Below are 21,821 nucleotides of genomic sequence, written 5' to 3'. Positions count from 1 at the left end.
AATTTTAAATTACAAAGTAAAAATAAAACAACAACTAAAATGCAATTATTGTGTTGCTAAATACACAAAATAAAAGTCTTATTAATTGTTTGAACAGTTTTGAGTCTACTTATACTGTGCGTGCTCGCCGTCTCCGATCCGCGGCCGATGATGCGGAGATACTAGCTGCTGGTTGCCTAGTCCCATACGTACGAGTATCTGTGTGCATAAACTTGTAATACTAGAATTTGAGGTTTTGATGGCCATATATTGGAACTGTGCAGTTTTAAAGCAGCAATTGCCGACAGTTACCTATGTAACGTTACTTTAGCTGCTGTTAGAAATTCAGTCATGTCGTCAGTCAAGATTCCTAATGTTCTAATCAGAGGAAGTATGGCATATCTCTGGAGCAGGGGCTCTCACCGGAGTCTCACGTCGTTCATGCCCAGAAACTCTGGGCCAGTCAACCATGAGCGAGTGCCTGTGTCTGCGCTAAAAGCTCTGTCTGCCTGTCACGGACAATCAGTGCGTCCGTGTTCCGGACAAAGCAATGACCAGGGGTGAGAGTATGATATTGAATTCTGATATTTTTAAGGGCACACTTATAACAATTTCGGTCTACACATTTTTCTAGAATCTAATAAATTTAATTCTAGAAACTCTCTTCTATAGTGAGTAAAGAAATGTGTACCGGTACTCTTTCTGCTACTAACTTTACTATTAGTATTACCGGTACAGGTCTAGTATTAGTATTCTTTTATTGCAGTCGTGAGTTGTGAGAATTTGTGGTATGGCCTACGTGATGCAAAGATACCGAATAAAAACAGACGATAGATTCACAAGTTATGATACAAGAGAAAATCCATCCCCTGTCAGCCTAACTATACACAGCCCAGTCGCTGTATGACTGTCAGCCATGACAGAAAACTTCAGCATTGATAGTGATCTCAGTATTAACATAATTACAAACCCTGATACCTTAGGCTTGATACATTATTTCTTGTATCAATATTGAAATTTACTACAAGAAGACTTGCTAGCAGTGCTACTCTGATCTTACTGCTACAGTTTACCATGATGACTTAACTACACGCAGCCGCTGTGTCGCGAAGCGACAGCTGTGCTTCGCGCACAGCGGTCTGGTCAGGCTACATGATGACTGTGATGTAATTTAATGCAACTTGCTTTCATGGATTGGTATATACCGATATCGTTCAATATATCACTCTATGATCTCTTTCTCTCTTCCCACTCTTTTCTTTCGTATTAAGGTAAGAGAGCTTCCTGAATTTCAGTTATGTGTAAAAAAGACACCAAAGATTTTCAAGAGCAAAAGGGATGAATGTGTATGCTATGCAATAAACCAGGTAAGCATTAGATAATTTTATGATACCACCACAAGATGATGTCACAAACCTAATTGTTTCTTTTCATGTTGTGTCTTCTGCAGAGGAGCAAAGAAACTTCCAAAAATATACACAAGAACTGGAGATAAAGGTACTAATTTTCCTTGTTAATGTCTCTCATGCCATCTGTTTGGGTCATGTTATATTACTCATTGTGTCTAAATCACTCTTTGAAAGTAAAATAAATACTGTACTTTTTAACTACTTTAACGCAGAGCTCCTTTAAGATTGTTTTCATAAATTCACCCATGATGATGATTCACCATCTTTCGTGATTATTTGGAAATTTTGTGAATATACAAAAATATGTGTTTTTGTAAGTGTTGCCAGTGTGTATAATTAGTTTTTCTTTTATGAACTCATTATTGCAAAATCATGTCCTGTACCCGATGACTAGTACCTGGTATCCATTATTTTCTAAAATAACTTTTATCACCAGTTCTCACTGAGAAGGAACATGAGGTTGTGCAGTTTTTAAGCAGTTACTGATTTTTTTTTCTCAATGTCCGTTGTACATGTCATATGTCCATCCCTTTCTGGTATTAGAGAGAGCAAGTGTTTAACATGTTTTTGTTTTGGATGCAAGGACTACTCTTAATAACTTTGTCTGTGTAAAACAGGGACCTCTGTAACCATTGCTGGAGACAGAAGACCAAAGGATGACATTGTATTTGAAGCAGTCGGTACAACTGATGAGCTATCCTCTGCCATTGGGTATGTCATTGTAGCTCTAGTTACATGTAGTTTGTTTTCACTGTAGGTAATTGTTTCTCTCCCTCTAACTCTCTCTCTCTCCACCATGTGATTGCCAATGAGTATGTTAAGAATGGGACATTTCAAATGATGTGAATTAGTTTTATAGGATAAAGCATATTGTACACTATTGACACTCTGCTATTTGGTTAGGTATTGCAATTATTTGCCATCTGCTATAATCTACTGCAGAAAAAAAAAAAGAAACTGTGCAGTGAATTTGTTAGTGAGAATTACAAGATGTACGTGTATAGTAATGTCTGATGGTGTTTATTACAAATCATACAAACTAGCAGGGCTGTGAAATGTTCTACCAGCAGTTAAAATCATTGTGTGTGTGTGTGTGTGTGTGTGTGTGTGTGTGTAGACTGTCCATTATATATATTCTTTTATTGTATTAATCACTCACAATGGTTACTTTGTTAATGATATTGCATCATGCAAGAAGCAACAAATTGTCAAATGTGAATCACAGTTTTTACTTGGTGTGAAGTTTAGAAACTTAACAAATAATTTAAAGTCATGATAGTTTTCTCTCTAACAGCAGTCATTGTGTATCGTTGGCACAAACTGACTGACAAACAGGATGAACTCATTATAAAGTTGACCAGCAGGTTAATACTTTCAAGTAATTATTGTAATGTTTCTGTTTTCAAAAGCATATTTTTTGATAGAATGCTTAATTTCTTTGCCTTTCTTTACAGACTTGCAAGAGAGTTTGTGAAAGAATCGAATCTACTTGTGTGTGACAAACAACTTGAAGAGGTGAATTAATGCATGTAATTACTGGTATTTCACCATCTGTTATAAGAGCTTAAATACTGTATTTAGATATCATGTTCACAGTGAGTTTCTGTCATTGATTGGAAGGTTGTGATGCAGAGAGACCTACAATGTACCATCAATGATAGAGCCTCACTTTCCTTTAGCCAATGTGGAATAGCGCCCTCTTTCGTTGTTTTTCATTCAAGAGTATCTAATTTCTATTGAAATTACTGAATTACATTTAAAGAAGTCAAGAGACCCTCTAATTTTACTGGGCATTATACAATCATGCACGAACACACACAAAAACACACACGCACACACACACACACACACACACACACACACACACACACACACACACACACACACACACATGAAATTCAAAGTTATACATTTTTTTGAAATCTTTTTTTTTCTTTTTTTTTCTTTTTGCTAGCCCTCTGACAGAAAATAATTGACAAACAATGCAAATGCAAACTACATGGTATGCATCAAGTTTAGTAGAATTTTTGTCTATACATGTAACAAGTTTTATATATGAGACAAAGTCCTATAATTGTGCATTTTGTCAATCCCAGTTTGGCAACATGCACAGTGAATGCCACAATTTTCTTCACTTGTTCATAGACCTGAGCCTTGATTTTGATTCCAAGTATCTCTCCTTGATATTATATTGAGTGAAAATGTATGACAAGTTGTCCTTGGAATCTGTCGCTCCATGTCGACCAAATAAAGTGCTTCAATGGGTAAGGGATTGTTCCTTAGAGACCATCAAGCTGAGGCAGTAATTATGGCATTCAGATCATCAGGGCAGCACTTATCTTGTGTGCAACAATGTGAAGCTCCCCTAGGCTGGACATCTGATAATCATACTTAAATCCATTAGGTTATGAAGTGAGTGGCCACCTGGAGTGACATAGCATAGGAGCATCCTGCTGTTAACCCGTTGAGGACGGTTTGATTTTGCTACAACATGCATTTCCCATAGACGCTTGCCCGAGTATACTCGGGACTCGTCCTCAACGGGTTAAGAAAATTTGCTAGTTCTGATTTTTCTAACAAAGCTTGCATCCTTCTCTTTGGGGTAATACTGTGTATGAACAGTTCTACGAAATGTCTGTTTTGTTGCATTAGTTACATTTCTAATCTGGTCATTTCTGATTGCTTGTATTCATCTCTCCTGTTTTTCCACCTATGCTGCCAGATCCAGTGCATTCTGCAGGATGCAGGATCCAACATTGCCACACCCAGAAGTCTGGCTTCTCCGAATCAACTGCGTGAGTGAAAAACCAGACAGGAGTGTGAAAGTTTGCCAGCTGAGTGACTTGTTATCTTTCTAGTCTTAAAGGGAAGGTTGAGTTTCAGATGAGATGGGGCTACAGGTTTCCAACATTTCTCGATGATGATTTTTATAACTGAATTCCGGTCACAACGAAGCAAAAATTTAGGCCACAGCACTCTCCACCCCATGTTATTTTATTGTTTATTTCTTCGGTTATAACAAAATTTCAGTATAACAAACGAAAACTGCTGATCCCAGGGACTTCACTAAAACAGGAGTCCACTGCAGGGGCGGATCCAGGAATTCTGTAAAGGGGGGGGGGGGGGGCGTGACTAATATTTCTGGTGGCACTTCCTGGTTTCATTTCATTTTTTTCTTTTTATTTCTTTTGTTTTTCACGAAAAATAAAGGGGGGGGGGGGGGCATGCGCCGGTTGCGCCCCCCTCTGGATCCGCCACTGCACTGTAGTCACTTAAACTTTTTAGTCGATATGTTCTGTCAGTGAATGGTGACAACTTTCCTTCCATTCCAGAGATGACAGAGTTTGATGGATCCAGCGTAGAGATGTTGGAGGAGTGGATTGATGACATGACAGCATCTCTGCCTCCCCTCAGGAACTTTATCCTACCGGTAGGTTGGTCTCCGCTTCCAGGTCCCGCCATCTCCCATCATACACACAGCATCATTGACTTGCAGAAGCTGTTAGGTTACTCCTAGAGGGGAAGTTGGTTGATTCATCCTGAATTGTGCAAAATGATTAACCCTTTCCTTACCACTGCCAACTACACAGCATCAAATCTCTGTGGCATTCTGTAGCATGGGTCTTGAGGGGTTTAAAAGATATCTCGGGCATCAAAGATGGCAGGTTTGATGGTTGGGAAATGGCATTCACTCAGTTGTGTCTCTCCATGTCTCACATTTTCTCCAGGGGAAGAGATCTCAAGAAATGTTGATTTTACTCTCTGTGCGATTAGATAGAAATAAATGTTGTTATTTCATTATGAATTTTATTTTCATTTCCTTTACAGAACATGATAACATAACACTTCGCTCTTTTTTGTAACAAAGAAATATTGTAGACGATACTTTGTGAGATGAACAGAGTATACAACAATATTTAAATATCATAACAATAAAACATTGTAACAGCAAGAGCATGGTAATTGAATGATACTCAAATGCTGAATTTCAATCTTTATCAAGTATTAGAATATAGATAATGTGATGAAATACTTAACAAGGGTATTTGATAGACTTTGGTGGCAGTCTTAACAATCAGATCATCCTGAATGAACTAAGGAAACTCTTTGACCTATCTTGCCTTGTCAATAAGACATGCATATATTTTTTTAATGCTCAACAGTCTGGTGGAAAGGCTAGCAGTGCACTACACGTAGCTAGGTCAACCTGCCGAAGAACTGAGAGGAGGTGAGTGGAACATATTTTGATGATTGGAAAATGTAGTTGCCATAACTCCTCCCTGCGGAATAGCACTGAACATTAGCACCACTGTCTTGATGTTATGAGCGGCACGTTTCTTGTGACCACCCCGATTGTATCTTAACTCTGTTGATACTGTAAGCAAGATGGGTGTGAGGATTCCATCCTCCTTATTTTTCACATTTATGATGATGATGATCCCTCTTTTGGGTAGGAAAAAAAGTGAACGTCGGGGAGCAGAGGGATGATGTAAATTGATACAGACAGTTAGACATTTGGGAATGATTTGTCACCACCCAGTGGTGTGTGCTCTGTGAAGCTGTGCAGCTGGTCACATCTTGCTACAGAATTAAAAGAAAAGTGCAAGGAGAACAAGCAACTGACTAAATGGAACTAAACTTGAGGAAAGTGCCTTATTTAATCATTTGAAGTCATTTTCATGAGCATGTGTTGATGGTTTATTCACGCTTAATAGAGTTTTGTTGCCTGGAAACAAGGATGAGGTGGTGGGAGCAGATAGTCAAATAAGGAAATGTATTGATTTTGTGTGAAAACTAAATGTTATGTGTGTGTTTGTGTGTGTATGTGTGTTGATTAAGCACCAATTAAAAGTATGATATCTTCAATTTTTTAGAGAGTTCATTAACTCAAATTTCATATTTTCTTGAATTCATTGTATGATTTGGTGAAAATATTGAATTAGTTTAGTATTCAAGTCAGTGGTTCTTTCATTTTCATTTTCCCACAGAACAAATGAGAATACAGTCATGTTACTAGAGAAACTGAAAACCAAGTAGTGAAAGGAGAAAGGGACTATGTTGGGTTTATTGATGACCTTTTATTTTTGTCTCTTAATTACCACAAAATAAAATTGATTCAGTTCACAATAAAGGTACTATTCGAAGTCATGAACAACATACATGGAATTCATATTGGCATATGATATTCGTTTCCAATTATCTTGGACATATAACCTTTATTTTTGGTTTTGTTTGTTTGTTGTTTGATTTCAAAAGTGGGTTTACACATATTTTATCAATAAATTGATGGAATTATCATGCTTTAACCCTGTCTGTGTCACGGACTTTGGACAGAGTGTACAATGCTACATGTTTTGTTTCTTTCTTTTTTTTCAATGCCAATTGGCACACAAAGGGGTAGGCGGAACACTTATTTCTTCTCCACAATATTTTACTAAAACAAACAAACAAGCAAACAAAAGAGATGTCTTACTCTTTAGATGCTATATTACCATTGAGCAACCATTGACAGGTGAAACCGCACCATAGAGAATAATTATCCTGACACAGTATATATCCTTGTGCAATATACCGCTGTCCGTGTGAATGTCCTCTCACCTGTGTAGCAACAACATTTTTGGAGCAGCGCGCGTGCGATTAACCCCTGTCCTCCTGTCACCGCTTGCCACCCAGCTTGGGGGGTGAAAGGTCACTAGTTCACGTGTCGCAGTCCTCGCAGTCAAACCGTTGGAGAATAAACACCCGGGCTCCATGCAGCGCGTCATCTCGCCGGCGATTCGCCGTCGCCCCGCCGGAGTCGTTCCCGCCCGTTATTGGCAGGATAATTCATGGATATGCGGTGATTAGAATGTGGAGCCTTCTTGTACAACGATATAACGAGCGCGTTGCAATATCTGTCAGAAAATAAGATTTAACACGTCAGGCATGGTTGTCCGTAGATAGTGATCAATTGAGCGTGATATTGTGAATGTTATTGCACTCTGTGGCTCCGTTTGTTGACCCTTTCTGTAAATGTCGATACTCTTTAAATACATGGGGTAGCTTTCCTCCTCTGTACTCCTAATCGAAGGATAGTTTGGTATTAAAGTTAGTTTAACCTGGACCATGATTTTATTTCAAAATATCTAAATTGAAGAAAAAAAAAATATAATTATATATCGATAATACAGTATTAATTCACGAGAGAGTTTCGTATCAGAATTGTGTTCTAAAGTTTTGTTTAAACCATTCTTCGAAATTAAGGCGTATTCGAGAAAACGCCGCCTGCTGCTTGCTGTAGTGAATTTGTCAGGCGTAAAGAGGGCTTTTTACACTTGTGTTTCTTAACCCCGGACTTTCTCTGACCCAGGACTATCGTTAGTCCCGTACCAATTTTTTCAGCTTTTTACACTCGCCAATTAGTCCCGTACTATCTCTTGTCCGGGGCTAAGGAGAAAACTGACCTTTTTACACTCGTATTTCTTAGCCCCGGACTTTCCAAACCACATGAATATTCATAATTACGCTGTGTACTGTACACGTACACGCACGCACCGGCAGCACTTGATTACCTCGTTTCTGATTGGTCAGTGAGGGTCGGACTTCGTCTCCGTCGCTTAGCCCAGGATTATTTTTTCGTTCTGTTTACACTCACTTGCTTGGCACCGCAATTGCGGTGCTAGCACCGCAATTGCGGTGCTAACCCCTGCTATTTTGCAGGGCCAGATAGTACCGTACTATCGGTGGGGCTAGCCCACTTTGGCAAAAACGAGTGTAAACAGAAAGTGGGCTAAGGATAGTCCCGTACCAACGGTGGGGCTAAGGCCCCCCCCCCCCCCCTTAGCCCCACCGTTGGTCCGGGGCTAAGCAAAATTTTACAAGTGTAAAAAGCCCTATAGTGTTATCTATAATTTCATTGTTGCCATCACAGCAACAGCTTTTGTTCGTAATTTTCGATAGTGTCAAACTGCAATAGGCAACGCGTTCACCTGAGTTTTTGACCCTATGAATGTCACGTGTAGAATGACAAAAGTATTACTTGGCAAATATGGGCTTATAAGATATGTTTTGAATTCGTAAAAATGATCCACGAACAGAATTTCTGCAGGATGATATTTCATCTTATCAAGATATTCAGTACTGCCAGCACTGCATGATGGTGATGGCGTCATTTTACTCGACTTTCTTTCGCGGGGGTACTTGAAGATATTGCGCGCTATCTCCTGGAGTCATAGTTCTATTTTAGTAGATGATTTACGACCGGTCCTCCCCATAAAAGACCATAAGAAGGTATATTATAACTATCAGAATATGACGATGACCTGTGACACCAGTGGCCGACATTTTGTGATGGCAAACTGGCCACAATGCAACGTGAAGTCAGGCCTGTTTTAGCGGCTCGGCTGGATATGATAGCGGCGATCTTATTCGAATGCACTACGGTATTCTGTGTCAATTATAATGAAGCTTTTGACTAGTAAGGTAATGCTTTAAAGGGACTATACAGTACTGTTTAAGGTACTATACAGTACTGTTTAAGGTGGGGATTCATGTTTTGAACATTCCTAAGTGAGATAATGAGAAACCTTTTATGAAATATGAAAGAGCATGTAATTTTAAGAAGGATTCAACGTTTATTTGAAAATTGGTTTTCAAATGGCTGAGATATCCAAAAAAGTGATAATAATAAAACGCGACAGGCCACGCCTTTTATGAGGATCTCTTTGTTTCACCTTGTTTTTGGATATCTCGGCCATTTCAAAACCGATTTTCATCAAATAAACTTTTGATACCCATTAGAATTGCATGCTCTTTGACATCTCATAGAGTGGTTTCTGGATATCTCGCAAAACGTTAAAAGCTAAATCCTCACCTCAACCAGAACTGTACACACCCTTTAAGAAATGCAGTCACAGTCGTTCGCGAGGCGAAATTTTCACCGAATTAATGCGAAGATGGCATTATTTTGCTGTCTTCAGAACTCGTGTCTAGAGTTTCACTTCTATTGCTGTGCCGTCGCGTGTTGTTGATTTAATTACAGTGTATATTCGATAATCTTTACTGTCTTTCGTAGTGCTCCACCTACTGCTATATTATGCTGAAACGAAAACTAGGCTTGGAAGCCATACGAAATGACCGTCTCGGCTGAGGTTGCTATGCACGATGATTCTTTGGTCTTATTTAATGTGATGACATGGTTCTATCTATTTAGGGTAGTTATATCAAGGAGCTTCTTAAAACTCCTTGGTAGTATTAATAGTCTCTCTATTGTCACTTCTGCTCTACCTATACCCTGTTATAGTTATGACACTGGCATTACCAGATACTCCCATTTTTACAGCTTGATAAAAACATCTTGGCGGGATTCGAACGTGGGACCCCCGTTTGAATACCAAAAGTTTTATCCATTATAAAGACCAACGTGATCCTACGTCGTGATATGCACCCTAATGTGATCAGTAGTCATTCAAATTTACTGAGAGCGCACTACAGTGTGATACCCACGATGTTTTCCTACCTGTGGAATGATGACGTATTAGCACCACCGTTCACATACATCCTGGTTGCGTTTTAAAGGAATACGGTACACTTATGGCTGAAAGATATTACGCTTTCGCTGAAATCTATGACTCTTCAACAGTCATCCACTTGTCAGCTGTCTGTATATAGCTAACATTACATTAGAACTTTTTTTTCCTGCCTTGTCACAGTTTAAAGACATAAAGTTATTTACCTTTTGCACATGAAACAAAAACCCAGTATTAGTGCCTTAAAATAGTTCTAAAATGTGAGTTAGGGATAGAGGCAACCACTGTAAAAAAAAATGAATCCGTATAATCGATCGTAAGCATTGTTAAATACACAAAATGTGAACAATAGTTATAATAAACATGTTTCCAGACTAAAACGTTTGCAGTTATGCATGGTTTATTGAGAAAAATACTGAGATCTCCTTATATTTTAGGCTTTACTGCAAAACTTTTTTTTTATAATGGTAGGATGTTTTGTGATACAACAGACCTACACATACAGTGGCGTACCGTGGATAAAGACATTGGGGGGGGGGGCACCTCGTGGAAAAGTATCAGGAGAATGGCATAGCGATTAAATGCGAGCGAGCGAAGCGAGCGAGCTTGAAAATTTTGACATTTTACAGTCCCCAAACTGCTGTTTGTAGCTATATCTTTTCGCTTTGGAAATTAAGGGGGGGGGGGCGCACCGGGCACAACCATGACAACTTACTGCTGGCAATTACTGTCAGCAACATCAGGAGAATGGTATAACGTTTAAATGCGAGCGAGCTTGAAAATTTTGACATTTTACAGTCCCAAAACTGCTGTTTGTAGCTATATCTTTTCGCTTTGGAAATTAGGGTGGGGGGCGCACCGGGCACAACCATGGCAACTTACTGCTGGCAATTACTGTCAGCAACATCAGGAGAATGGCATAACGTTTAAATGCGAGCGAGCTTGAAAATTTGGACATTTTACAGTCCCCAAACTGTCGTTTGTAGCTACATTTTTTCGTTTAGAAAATTAAGGGGGGTTGGGCGCGCCGGGCGCAACTGCTGGCAGTTACTGGCAGCAACATCAGGAGAATGGCATAACGTTTAAATGCGAGCGAGCGAAGCGAGCGAGCTTGAAAATTTTGACATTTTACAGTGTAAAAACTGTCGTTTGTAGGTATATCATTTCGCTTTGGAAATGAAGGGGGGCAACGGGCACAACTGCTGGCAACTACTGGCAGCAACATCAGGAGAATGGCATAACGTTTAAATGCGAGCGAGCGAAGCGAGCGAGCTTGAAAATTTTGACATTTTACAGTCACAAAACTGTCGTTTGTAGCTATATTTTTTCGCTTAGAAAATAAAGGGGGTTTGGGCGCGCCGGGCGCAACTGCTGGCAATTACTGGCAGCAACATCAGGAGAATGACATAACGTTTAAATGCGAGCGAGCGAAGCAAGCGAGCCTGAAAATTTGGACATTTTACAGTCCCCAAACTGTCGTTTGTAGCTACATTTTTTCGCTTAGAAAATTAAGGGGGGTTGGGCGCGCCGGGCGCAACTGCTGGCAGTTACTGGCAACAACAGCAGGAGAATGGCGTAACGTTTAAATGCGAGCGAGCGAAGCGAGCGAGCTTGAAAATTTTGACATTTTACAGTGTAAAAACTGTCGTTTGTAGGTATATCTTTTCGGTTTGGAAATGAAGGGGGGCAACGGGCACAACTGCTGGCAATTACTGGCAGCAACATTAGGAGAATGGCATAACGATTAAATGCGAGCGAGCGAAGCGAGCAAGCTTGAAAATTTGGACATTTTACAGTCCCAAAACTACCGTTTGTAGGTATATTTTTTTAATTGGAAATTAAGGGGGCGCACCGGGCGCAACTGCTGGCAATTACTGGCAGCAACATCAGGAGAATGGCATAGCAATTAAATGCGAGCGAGCGAAGCGAGCGACCTTGAAAGTTTTGACATTTCAAAAACTGCCGTTTCTAGCTATATCTTTTTCGCTTTTGAAATTAAGGGGGGGCAGTGCGCCCCCCTGGATCCGCCACTGGTAGTCAAGGATGTCGCTTTATGTTCATGATTGGGGGAGGTATGACCAGCGAGGGGGCGTCGAAGTGACCAAGCAGGGGAAAGAAGTCCAAAATATGCACTTTAGAGCATCCCATAATTGTTTGTATTTGTGTGTGTGTGTTTTATATAAATGGAAAAGTTAGGAAATAACCCACTTCAAGTCTTATTATTGGCAATGCAAGGCATTTTGATATAGACTAGTATGTAAAGCAACACTGCAAAATCAATGATCTAGCTGTGATATAACGAAGCGTAAGGTACAAAGGTGTACATTCTAAATCATATTGCGCAACATTGCAGTGACTCTTTTTGCCGTTCGGATGTTCTGAGTACACTGCGCATATCCTGCTTCTATTCAGAATGCCAACCAGGAATCACGCTGAATCACAATCTTTTGTCGGCTCCGGGCTTTTTGAACAATGTTTCACACTACATACCTCTTTAATTATGATTAAAAGAAATCCTAGAAAAAATATCTTACTTCTTGATCACCCTTTCATGTCGATTTCAAAAGCAGTTTACCCACCCTTGAATTACCTTTTTTCTTTTTTTTTCTTTTTACCAGCGGATTGGGGGGGGGGGGGCACGTGCCCCCCCCCCCATGCCCCCCGTAGTTACGCCACTGTACACACATACATCAAATGTGATATCTTGAAAAATTTTCAAATCGCTGCTCCCAAAGGTAAACAGGACCTTTAATATATAAATAAACAACGCCATATCGCACGTAAAATCCGTAAGACTTTTGCATAATTGTGTTGTGTCGAGATCTCAGCTTTTTGCTCTGCTATTATATAGCGAAGTCACCGTCTGAATGTTGAACAGTAGCCTTAAATCCGTGGAGGTAGTAGATATTTTAAATTCTGTTTAAAATGTTCGAAGCAAAATGATTTATGGGAAAAAAATGCGCATCAGCCTTTTCACACTGAAAGTCGGTGATAGTCGGTGCGTCTTGTCTTTTACTAACACGCGGTCGCCTTCACTTATTTGATCACATATTGTCCTTATTGTTGTGACTATAAAAGTAGTTGGCCATATTATACCACAAACAGTTGCTTCTCTGTCTTGATGTAATGATGTACAAGCAAACATGCTACGCACTTATATCGCTGTATACACCATTGCGAAACGACAAAAGTCAAAAGCTTGTCAAACAGTACAAGCACTGAGTACGAAATAAAAACAAATTTCTCCGAGAATGTGTGTATATATTATCGTTATGTATCCTCGCATTCATGTTTCATTTTTAACACGTTCTGATTTGTATTTTGTAGCGGAAAAGTATCACTTGAGAGATCATACTGATATCACCCGGTGTGTGTTCGGTTCCCTGATGGATATGCTTCTATGGTACTTGTGTTCCTGTCACGATCCTATCAATTTTGGTTCTTCACAGAACATTTCGTCACGTTATATTGGACAGATATAATGCGCGCTGTTTGTGAAAGTGTTATTGATTCTCTTTGTCGTCCTTTCACGTATCTGTCAGAGAGAGAGAGGGGGGGGGGGCAGAGAAGCGAGAAAGGAAGAGAGGGATAGAGAAGAGGAGGAAGAAGAGGAGGAGAGAAAGAAAGATATGGAGGTGTACATGACAGTCATCTATCATACCGTGTTATCGTATCTTGTTTTCTTGAAACCTTACAGCATTGCCCCGCTCGCACGAAGTGAAGAAATAGATCCGGCTGTGGCAAGATTTATCAACAGGTAATTACTGGATGCAGACTCTAATTTCATAAACACCGACGAAAAGTTCTAAAAGTCACGGTGCGTCATTGTGGACAAGAAGTTTGGGGAGGGATGGGGCGGAAGGGTAACTGAGACATGTATGAATTCAACAGGTGTAACCTTAAATTATGCGGCACCCCTGTATGTATGAGAGAAATCACCTGTAAATGTTTACGCTTGTTTTGTCTTTATACTATCATTTACACCAATAATGCCATGTTTTAGACTGGTTGGTCTGGATGAACCTCATCAAATCAATGTTGTTGTTTTTTTGTTTTGTTTTGTTTTGTTTGTGTGGTTTTTTTTTTTTTTTGGGGGGGGGGGTGGGTGGGTGGGGTGTTATTTGCATATTGTGATAGCAATTAAAATAAAACCGCTGGTTTATCAGCCAGTCGGATGACAATTACAATAATGTAGATACATGTACAAGCATATCACGTCAGTCACGATTTTATGAGACCTGTAGAAATACTAGCCATGACATTATTTCTTCTAATGTAATGTAATTCAGGAGAAATTGTCTTCGTATCAGTGAAAATGTATTATCATGCAATATTGTGTGTATTAAGAGTCTATGATGTAAACAAAGAAACTGCAAACAATTTCGAGAAAAAGAAAGAAGCTGATGTCCGGTCAGAGATTACCTACGGGAGATCGTCAGCCCATGAAATTTATTTTGTTGTTGTTGTTGTTGATGATGATGATGATTTAGTATACGGGAAATATTATTCAAAACTGCTTCAAGTATAATAAATCTCATCCGGAAGAGAAGTATAGTTACCCCCATTAGTTCAAGTGAAGTTATACCATCGATGTCTTTTGTCACATTCTTTTGATTGTTGTTGTTGTTGTTGTTGGTGGTGGGTGTTTTTTTTTTTTTGGTTGTTGTTGTTGTCCTGACGACTTCCTCATGCAATTGTGCTATCGTCCTGATTGAATGTAAACCCAAATATCACAACGTCTGATGTATTTGCGGATGATAATTTCCTACATTCTATGCTATAATTCCCTTTCTCTTCGTTCCATAACTCGATGGCAGGTTGAGTGACTACCTCTTCACAGCAGCACGGTTCACGTCTCTTCAAGACAACATGCCTGAAACCATCTACAGGAGAGTGAAGCCTAGGGCGAGGAAGAAATGAAAGGGGCTCATGATTCTTTTACTGTCGTGTATAAGACTCTTTAAATATAGTTCGACATGTATGTATACAGGAATATATGGGAAAATCATTTGGAAAAAAAAAAACAAGTTTATTGCGTGACTGGAGAATATCCGGATTACAGCAGGTGTCGATTTCGCGCGTATAAATAATCTTGGGGAGTTTTTATTTCAATGCGTGTATACAAGTTTGGTCTGGTTAAGGAAAAAAAAAAATCACAGACGTTAGTGCTCAACAAAATCGTCCCTGCAAAAAGAGGTCGCACGAGACAACAGTTTGGATACATTGTGAAACTAGCTCTCAACAGTCATCGGTACGGAATGGGGATTGGTAGGCCTAAATTGCTGTACAGAATTCTGCATTGTTAATTCATTATCAGTTTGGTTCGAATCCAGACTTATGCAAAGAGTGGCAAGGGACTAGAATCAATGTGTCAGTCGTCCGTCAATGGTTAATTGCACCGTGTGTACAGCAAACTGACAATCCCTTCCAAGCCTTTACAAGCCTAATTACTGGTGATGTTGGTTATTCCAAAGCTTCGTTAATCCGAAAAAGGTTCCGAAAAAACACAAATTCCGTATGTTAGATGTTCCTTAATCCACTGGCGTAGCCAGGGGGGGGGGGGCGATGGGGGCGGTCGCCCCCCCCTAAGATTTGGACCGGGGATTTGGGAGGCGGAAAAAAAAATGCGTGTATACTGTATGCATGCACATACATTTCACTCAAAGTGTGCACCAGATCGTTGAATTTCAATTCAAAATATGCAAAATCTCTCGTGCTTGGGAGGGGGTATCCCCCTCCCAAACCCTCCCCCTCTGTGCCTCTTTCCCTAGCTAAGTACACTTTTTAGATTTACAAAAAATTCTGAATAATTCTGAGTGCACAAGACGTATCACTTATATTCCGAAAAACTGAAGGTTCCCTCATGTATAAGGGGAATTTCTCCTTTTAATCGACCCTTTCCTCCCTCAGCCCCCCCCCCCCCCCATCAAGTTTTTTTTTTTTTTTTTGGTGATTTCCCAAATGTTGATTCCATCAAATATGCGTATACGAGATATCTCAATTTCAACCTTAAAAAGATAAAAGCTCCATGGGAAGGGAAGGGTGGAGATAACACTCGCCCATGCCTTCTCCCTGCTCGCCCCCCGCCATGCAAAGAAGTAGACTGTGGCTGTACCCAGATCGCTTTATTTCAATTCTAAAAACGCAAAAGCTCCGCGAGCGGGAGGGGAAATCCCCCTTCCCCTAAGCTCTACCTCACTAGACTTTATACATACGCACAGATGGTGCACATTCGGAATAAGAGCTAAATTCCGTGATTTTAACACTTCGATGAAAAAGTATCGCACCAAAAATTTGCACCAGATCGCGGAATTTCAGGTCTGAAAACGCAAAATCACCTTCGTGTGGGAGGGGATATGCCCCTATCTACACCCTCGTGTGCATGCTTTTTCTGTTTGATTGCTGAACAGACAGCGTTCATGATATTCAGTGTAAGAATTAATACAAGAAGACTAGTGTATTCATATTATACCATTTCATAGGCAAATTGTTCAATAATAATCTACACTAAAATATACTGCAACCTTAAACAAGTGGGACTGTTTCAACTCGTTAAAACACGCAAAAACATGCATCAAATTGCACCATTTGCAACATCAAAATGCAAAAAGTTCTCACCGTGGGAGGGGGACACCCCCTCCCACACCCTCCCCTACCCCCTCGCTCGCTCCGCTCGCTCGGGTTTAGTCGCGTTCATGATATTCAGTGAAAAGAATTAATACATGAAGTGTATCTAAATTATACCATTTTATAGGTAAATTGTTCAATAATAATCTACACTAAAATATACTGCAACCTTAAACAAGTGGGACTGTTTCAACTCGTTAAAACACGCAAAAACATGCATCAAATTGCACCATTTGCAACATCAAAATGCAAAAAGTTCTCACCGTGGGAGGGGGGACACCCCCCTCCCACACCCTCCCCTACCCCCTCGCTCGGGTTCAGTCGCGTTCATGATATTCAATGAAAAGAATTGATACAAGAAGTGTATTTGAATTATACCATTTTATAGGCAAATTGTTCAATAATAATCTACACTAAAATATATTGCTACCTTAAACAAGTGGGACTGTTTCACGTCGATAAAACGCGCAAAAACATGCATCAAATTGCACCATTTGCAACATCAAAATGCAAAAAAGTTCTTACCGTGGGAGGGGGAACACCCCCCTCCCACACCCTCCCCTCCCCCCTCGCTCGCTCCGCTCGCTCGGGTTCAGTCGCGTTCATGATATTCAGTGAACAGAATTAATGTAAGAAGTGTATTTAAATTATTCCATTTTATAGGCAAATTGTTCAATGATAATCTACACTAAAATATACTGCTACCTTAAACAAGTGGGACTGTTTCACGTCGATAAAACGCGCAAAAACATGCATCAAATTGCACCATTTGCAACATCAAAATGCAAAAAGTTCTCACCGTGGGAGGGGGGACACCCCCCTCCCACACCCTCCCCTCCCCCCTCGCTCGCTCCGCTCGCTCGGGTTCAGTCGCGTTCATGATATTCAGTGAACAGAATTAATGCAAGAAGTGTATTTTAATTATACCATTTTATAGGCAAATTGTTCAATAATAATCTACACTAAAATATACTGCTACCTTAAACAAGTGGGACTGTTTCACGTCGATAAAACGCGCAAAAACATGCATCAAATTGCACCTTTTGCAACATCAAAATGCAAAAAGTTCTTACTGTGGGAGGGGGGAACACCCCCCTCCCACACCCTCCCCTCCCCCCTCGCTCGCTCCGCTCGCTCGGGTTCAGTCGCGTTCATAAAATTCAGTGAAAAGAATTGATACAAGAAGTGAATCTAAATTATACCATTTTATAGGCAAATTGTTCAATAATAATCTACATCAAAATAAACTGCTACCATAAACAAGTGGGACTGTTTCACGTCGATAAAACGCGCAAAACCATGCATCAAATTGCACCATTTGCAACATCAAAAGGCAAAAAGTTCTTACTGTGGGAGGGGGGACACCCCCCTCCCACACCCTCCCCTACCCCCTTGCTCGCTCCGCTCGCTCGGGTTCAGTTGCGTTCATGATATTCAGTGAAAAGAATTAATACAAGAAGTGAATCTAAAATATATACCATTTTATAGGCAAATTGTTCAATGATAATCTACATCAAAATGAACTGCCACTATAATTTCTATAAACAAGTGGGACTGTTTCACGTCGATAAAACGCGCAAAAAACATGCATCAAATTGCACCATTTACAACATCCAAATGCAAAAAGTTCTTACCGTGGGAGGGGGGACACCCCCCTCCCACACCCCCCCCCCCCCCCCCTCGCTCGCTCCGCTCGCTCGGGCTCGGTCGCTTCGCTCCCTCACAGACTAACCGCCCCCCTAAGATGAAATCCTGGCTACGCCGTTGCCTTAATCCGAACATGAGATTGAATTAGTTAATCCGAACATTAACATGTGGCCGAAGGTTCGTTAGCCCGAAAATGAAATAAGGGTCGTAAATCCAAAGGTTCCTTAATTCGAAATGAAAGTACTATCGGGTTTCATATTCCGAAGGTTGGTTAAGTCCAAAAAATGGGTTCGTTATACCGAAGGCTTGATAGTCCGAAAATGAAATACATGTATGTGTGGTTCATTAATCCGAAAATGAAAAAAAAAAAGTGCGTACAAACGAACCTTCGGATAAAGAAACCTTATGAATAGCGAACGTCATTTCATTTTTGGAATTATGAACCTTCGGCATGATCGGAATAACGGACTTCTGAATTCGACACTGTAACCATAATTACGTAGTATGGAACTGTAGTTTGGTACGTGTACTGCGTCAGTACGTGTGTGCGTGAACGTACATTTCCCTGCCCGGCGTCCTCGCCTTAGCTTGTACAATGTATTGCAAAATGATATTCCAGACACTGATGTATTCGACCAGACGAAATCGAGGTGAAGAGAAATAGATGTTATGATCCTAACTTGACAGAGAGTTTTCAGGAATTGGATGCTAATGTTGAATCGTGTGCTCTTCGAAACATAGTTATGGCACAATTTGTGATGGAATGCTAGGAACGAAGTGTTACTCCACTGTTTGGAAATGGATTAGAATAAAGGCTGAAAAACAATTTGTATGTTAAAGTGCTTGTTTGTATTTAAAAAAACGGCGTGCACTGTACCTCCGTGAGTATGTTTGTTTGCAACCATGCATGTAATGAAGAAGTACGAGGCTGTGTGTGAAGTATTATCAGTAAAGTTTAGAAGGAGTTATAATGATATAAATGGAACCCTACATGAAGCAATAATATAGTTAATCATGTGACTAACGATGGTGACGAGAGGGATGATATTTTGTGTGTGTGTTTTGTTGTTGTGGGTGGTGTTTTTTTTTTTTATAGATCTGCCTCGTAATGCTGACTGACCTGTTGACACAAACCATGTACTGTTCAGCTATAGTGTGAATGTACTGTTATAATGATTAAATACATGATGTCATAATGCCGTCTTGAAACACTCGCTGTGTTTTGCTAACACTTCGCGCCCAAAAACGTATGGTGGCTCAGCTGAAGATGATAACTGTCTCTCTGTTTCTCCTACTCTGTACTCCTTCTGTCCTCCTGTGTTTATATTTATACGATTTCCCGTGATAATGGCGTAAATGTGCGATACTGTGTTGATGTGTGCATGCTCTGTTTGCGGATAGTTTACTGAATTTAAAAATGAAAAAATAGAAAATAAGAAACAAAAATCATGCCTTCTTCGACTGTGCGCGATTTCATTTGCGTATCATTTTAATGCAATTGTATAATACATACAGTGGCGTATCTAGGGGGGGGGGGGCAAGGGGGGAACGTGCCCCGGGCGCCACTCCTTGGGGGAGCAAAAAAAACGAAAAAACGAGAAAAAAAAAAGAAAAAAGAAGAAAGAAGAAGAAGAAGAAGAAGAAGGGAAAAAAAACAAAACAAAACTCGCCCGGACGGGGGAGGAGGGGGGGGGGGGGGGAGGGAGAAGGGGGCAGAAAACCATATCAAACAAGATAAAAACAAAACATGATGATGACGCGGACAAATAACAATGTTTATTGTGTTATTGTGTTCTCACAAGAATTCCGAATTCCATGTTTTGTAAGCTGAAATACAAAACTTTTCGGCTCGCTCGCTGCGCTCGCTCGCCAAAAATTAACCAAAAAAAAGAACAAAACGTGATGACGACGCAGAAATATTCAAATGTCGACTCATTACTCACGCATACAAATTTAGAGTATTTTTCAAGTCCTCAGTTTGTTGGTATGAATCGTTATCTATAAGGCCGTCACTATATCTTGATTAGAATTGTAAGATTTAATAAGCAAAAAAGACAAGAATTCCATGTTTTGTAAGCTGAAATACACAAATTTTCGGCTCGCTCGCTGCGCTCGCTCGCCAAAATTTATCAAAAAAAGAAGATAAAAACAAAACGTGATGATGACGCGGAAATAAACAAATTTTGACTTACTCGCGCATACTAATTTAGAGTATTTTTTCAAGTCCTTAGTTTGTTGTATAAATCGTTATCTCTAAAGCCGTCACTATATCTTGATTAGAATTGTAAGATTTAATAAGCAAAAAACAACAAGAATTCCATGTTTTGTAAGCTGAAATACAGAAGTTTTCGGCTCGCTCGCTGCGCTCGCTCGCCAAAATTTATCAAAAAAAAAAGATAAGAACAAAACGTAATGATGACGCAGAAATATACAAATTTCGGCTGACTCGCGCATATATACTAATTTAGAGTATTTTTTCAAGTCCTTAGTTTGTTGGTATAAATCGGTATCTATAAGTCCGTCACTATATCTAGATTAGAATTGTAAGATTTAATAAGAAAAAATGACATGAATTCCATGTTTTGTAAGCTGAAATACAAAAATTTTCGGCTCACTCGCTGCGCTCGCTCGCCTAAATTTATCAAAAAAAGAAGAAGAAGATAAGAACAAAACGTAATGATGACACAGAAGTATACAAATTTCGGCTGACTCGCGCATATATACTAATTTAGAGTATTTTTTCAAGTCCTTAGTTTGTTGGTATCAATCGTTATCTATAAGGCCGTCACTATATCTAGATTAGAATTATAAGATTTAATAAGAAAAAATGACATGAATTCCATGTTTTGTAAGCTGAAATACAATAATTTTCGGCTCGCTCGCTGCGCTCGCTCGCCAAAATTTATCAAAATTTATTTCATTTAAATCACCCTCAAAAGATCCCTCTTAGGTGCTTGAAAAAGCATATCATGCGGACCTTTTTTTAAAGTCCCTACCGGGATGCGTTTTTTTTAAAGACGGCACAGATTGGGGCATGGCGCGTGTTAAACCTATGGGAAAAACGTTGGGTTAGGGTTTTTGGTTATGGTTATGGTTAGGGTTAGGGTTAGGGTTGGGGTTAGGGTTAGGGTTAGGGTTAGGGTTTGATGGTTAGGGTTAGGATTAGGATTAGGGTTAGGTTTAGGGATAGGGTCCCCGATAAATTTTTAGTTTCCCCAATCTGTGCCGTCTAAAAAAAACACGCGGGGTCGGGTCGGGGTTGAACACTTTTTCAGAAATCATCAGTTAGGGGCGCAATTTTCGCGCTTGCCCCGGGCGCCGTTTTCCCTAGATACGCCACTGAATACATACTTATGGACTTTATCATTTCTGTGCGGTTTCGACGCAAAGGATCAACCTGTCAAATCCCGCAGTAAGAATAATCGACCGAAAGCGATCCTTTGTATGGAGAAGGGATGTTTATTCGAATATTTTTCAAGAACTTGACAGTCATTTGTGACACCGTTATGCTTACGTTCACAATACAATGTAATTGCACACGATGGCAGAGACTCCAACCCCAAGCACCTTCTGATCTGGAGATTCTCCCGCCCGAAACCCCTAACAAACGGGAGACTCCAAGTTGATGTGTGCGAAGCGCGAAGTTCCTAGG

The 21,821-nt window shown here is 40.1% G+C and overlaps 1 protein-coding gene across 1 annotated transcript; it reads left to right on the top strand.

Moving 5' to 3' along the window:
• Positions 1-372: 372 nt before the first annotated feature.
• LOC139741383 (corrinoid adenosyltransferase MMAB-like) lies at positions 373-14,815 on the top strand. Its single transcript, XM_071651966.1, has 9 exons — positions 373-539; positions 1,430-1,476; positions 2,006-2,099; positions 2,843-2,903; positions 4,111-4,183; positions 4,721-4,818; positions 5,552-5,616; positions 13,593-13,652; positions 14,713-14,815. The coding sequence occupies exons 1-9, from the start codon at positions 373-375 to the stop codon at positions 14,813-14,815; spliced, it is 768 nt and encodes a 255-aa protein (XP_071508067.1).
• The last annotated feature ends 7,006 nt before the right edge of the window (positions 14,816-21,821 follow it).

Source organism: Diadema antillarum, unplaced genomic scaffold (assembly GCF_040938485.1).
Source record: "Diadema antillarum isolate AM-2024a unplaced genomic scaffold, OU_Dant_1.0 seq00000927_RagTag, whole genome shotgun sequence".
NCBI classification, from domain to species: Eukaryota; Metazoa; Echinodermata; class Echinoidea; order Diadematoida; family Diadematidae; genus Diadema; species Diadema antillarum.
This window is presented reverse-complemented; position numbering and strand designations above follow the sequence as displayed.

Coding starts and splice junctions, on each gene's coding strand:
- LOC139741383 (XM_071651966.1), top strand. CDS start 373: ATGGCATATCTCTGGAGCAGGGGCTCTCACCGGAGTCTCACGTCGTTC. Junction 540..1,429: donor GGACAAAGCAATGACCAGGG/GTGAGAGTATGA, acceptor TGTCTTCTGCAG/AGGAGCAAAGAAACTTCCAA. Junction 2,100..2,842: donor GAGCTATCCTCTGCCATTGG/GTATGTCATTGT, acceptor CTTTCTTTACAG/ACTTGCAAGAGAGTTTGTGA.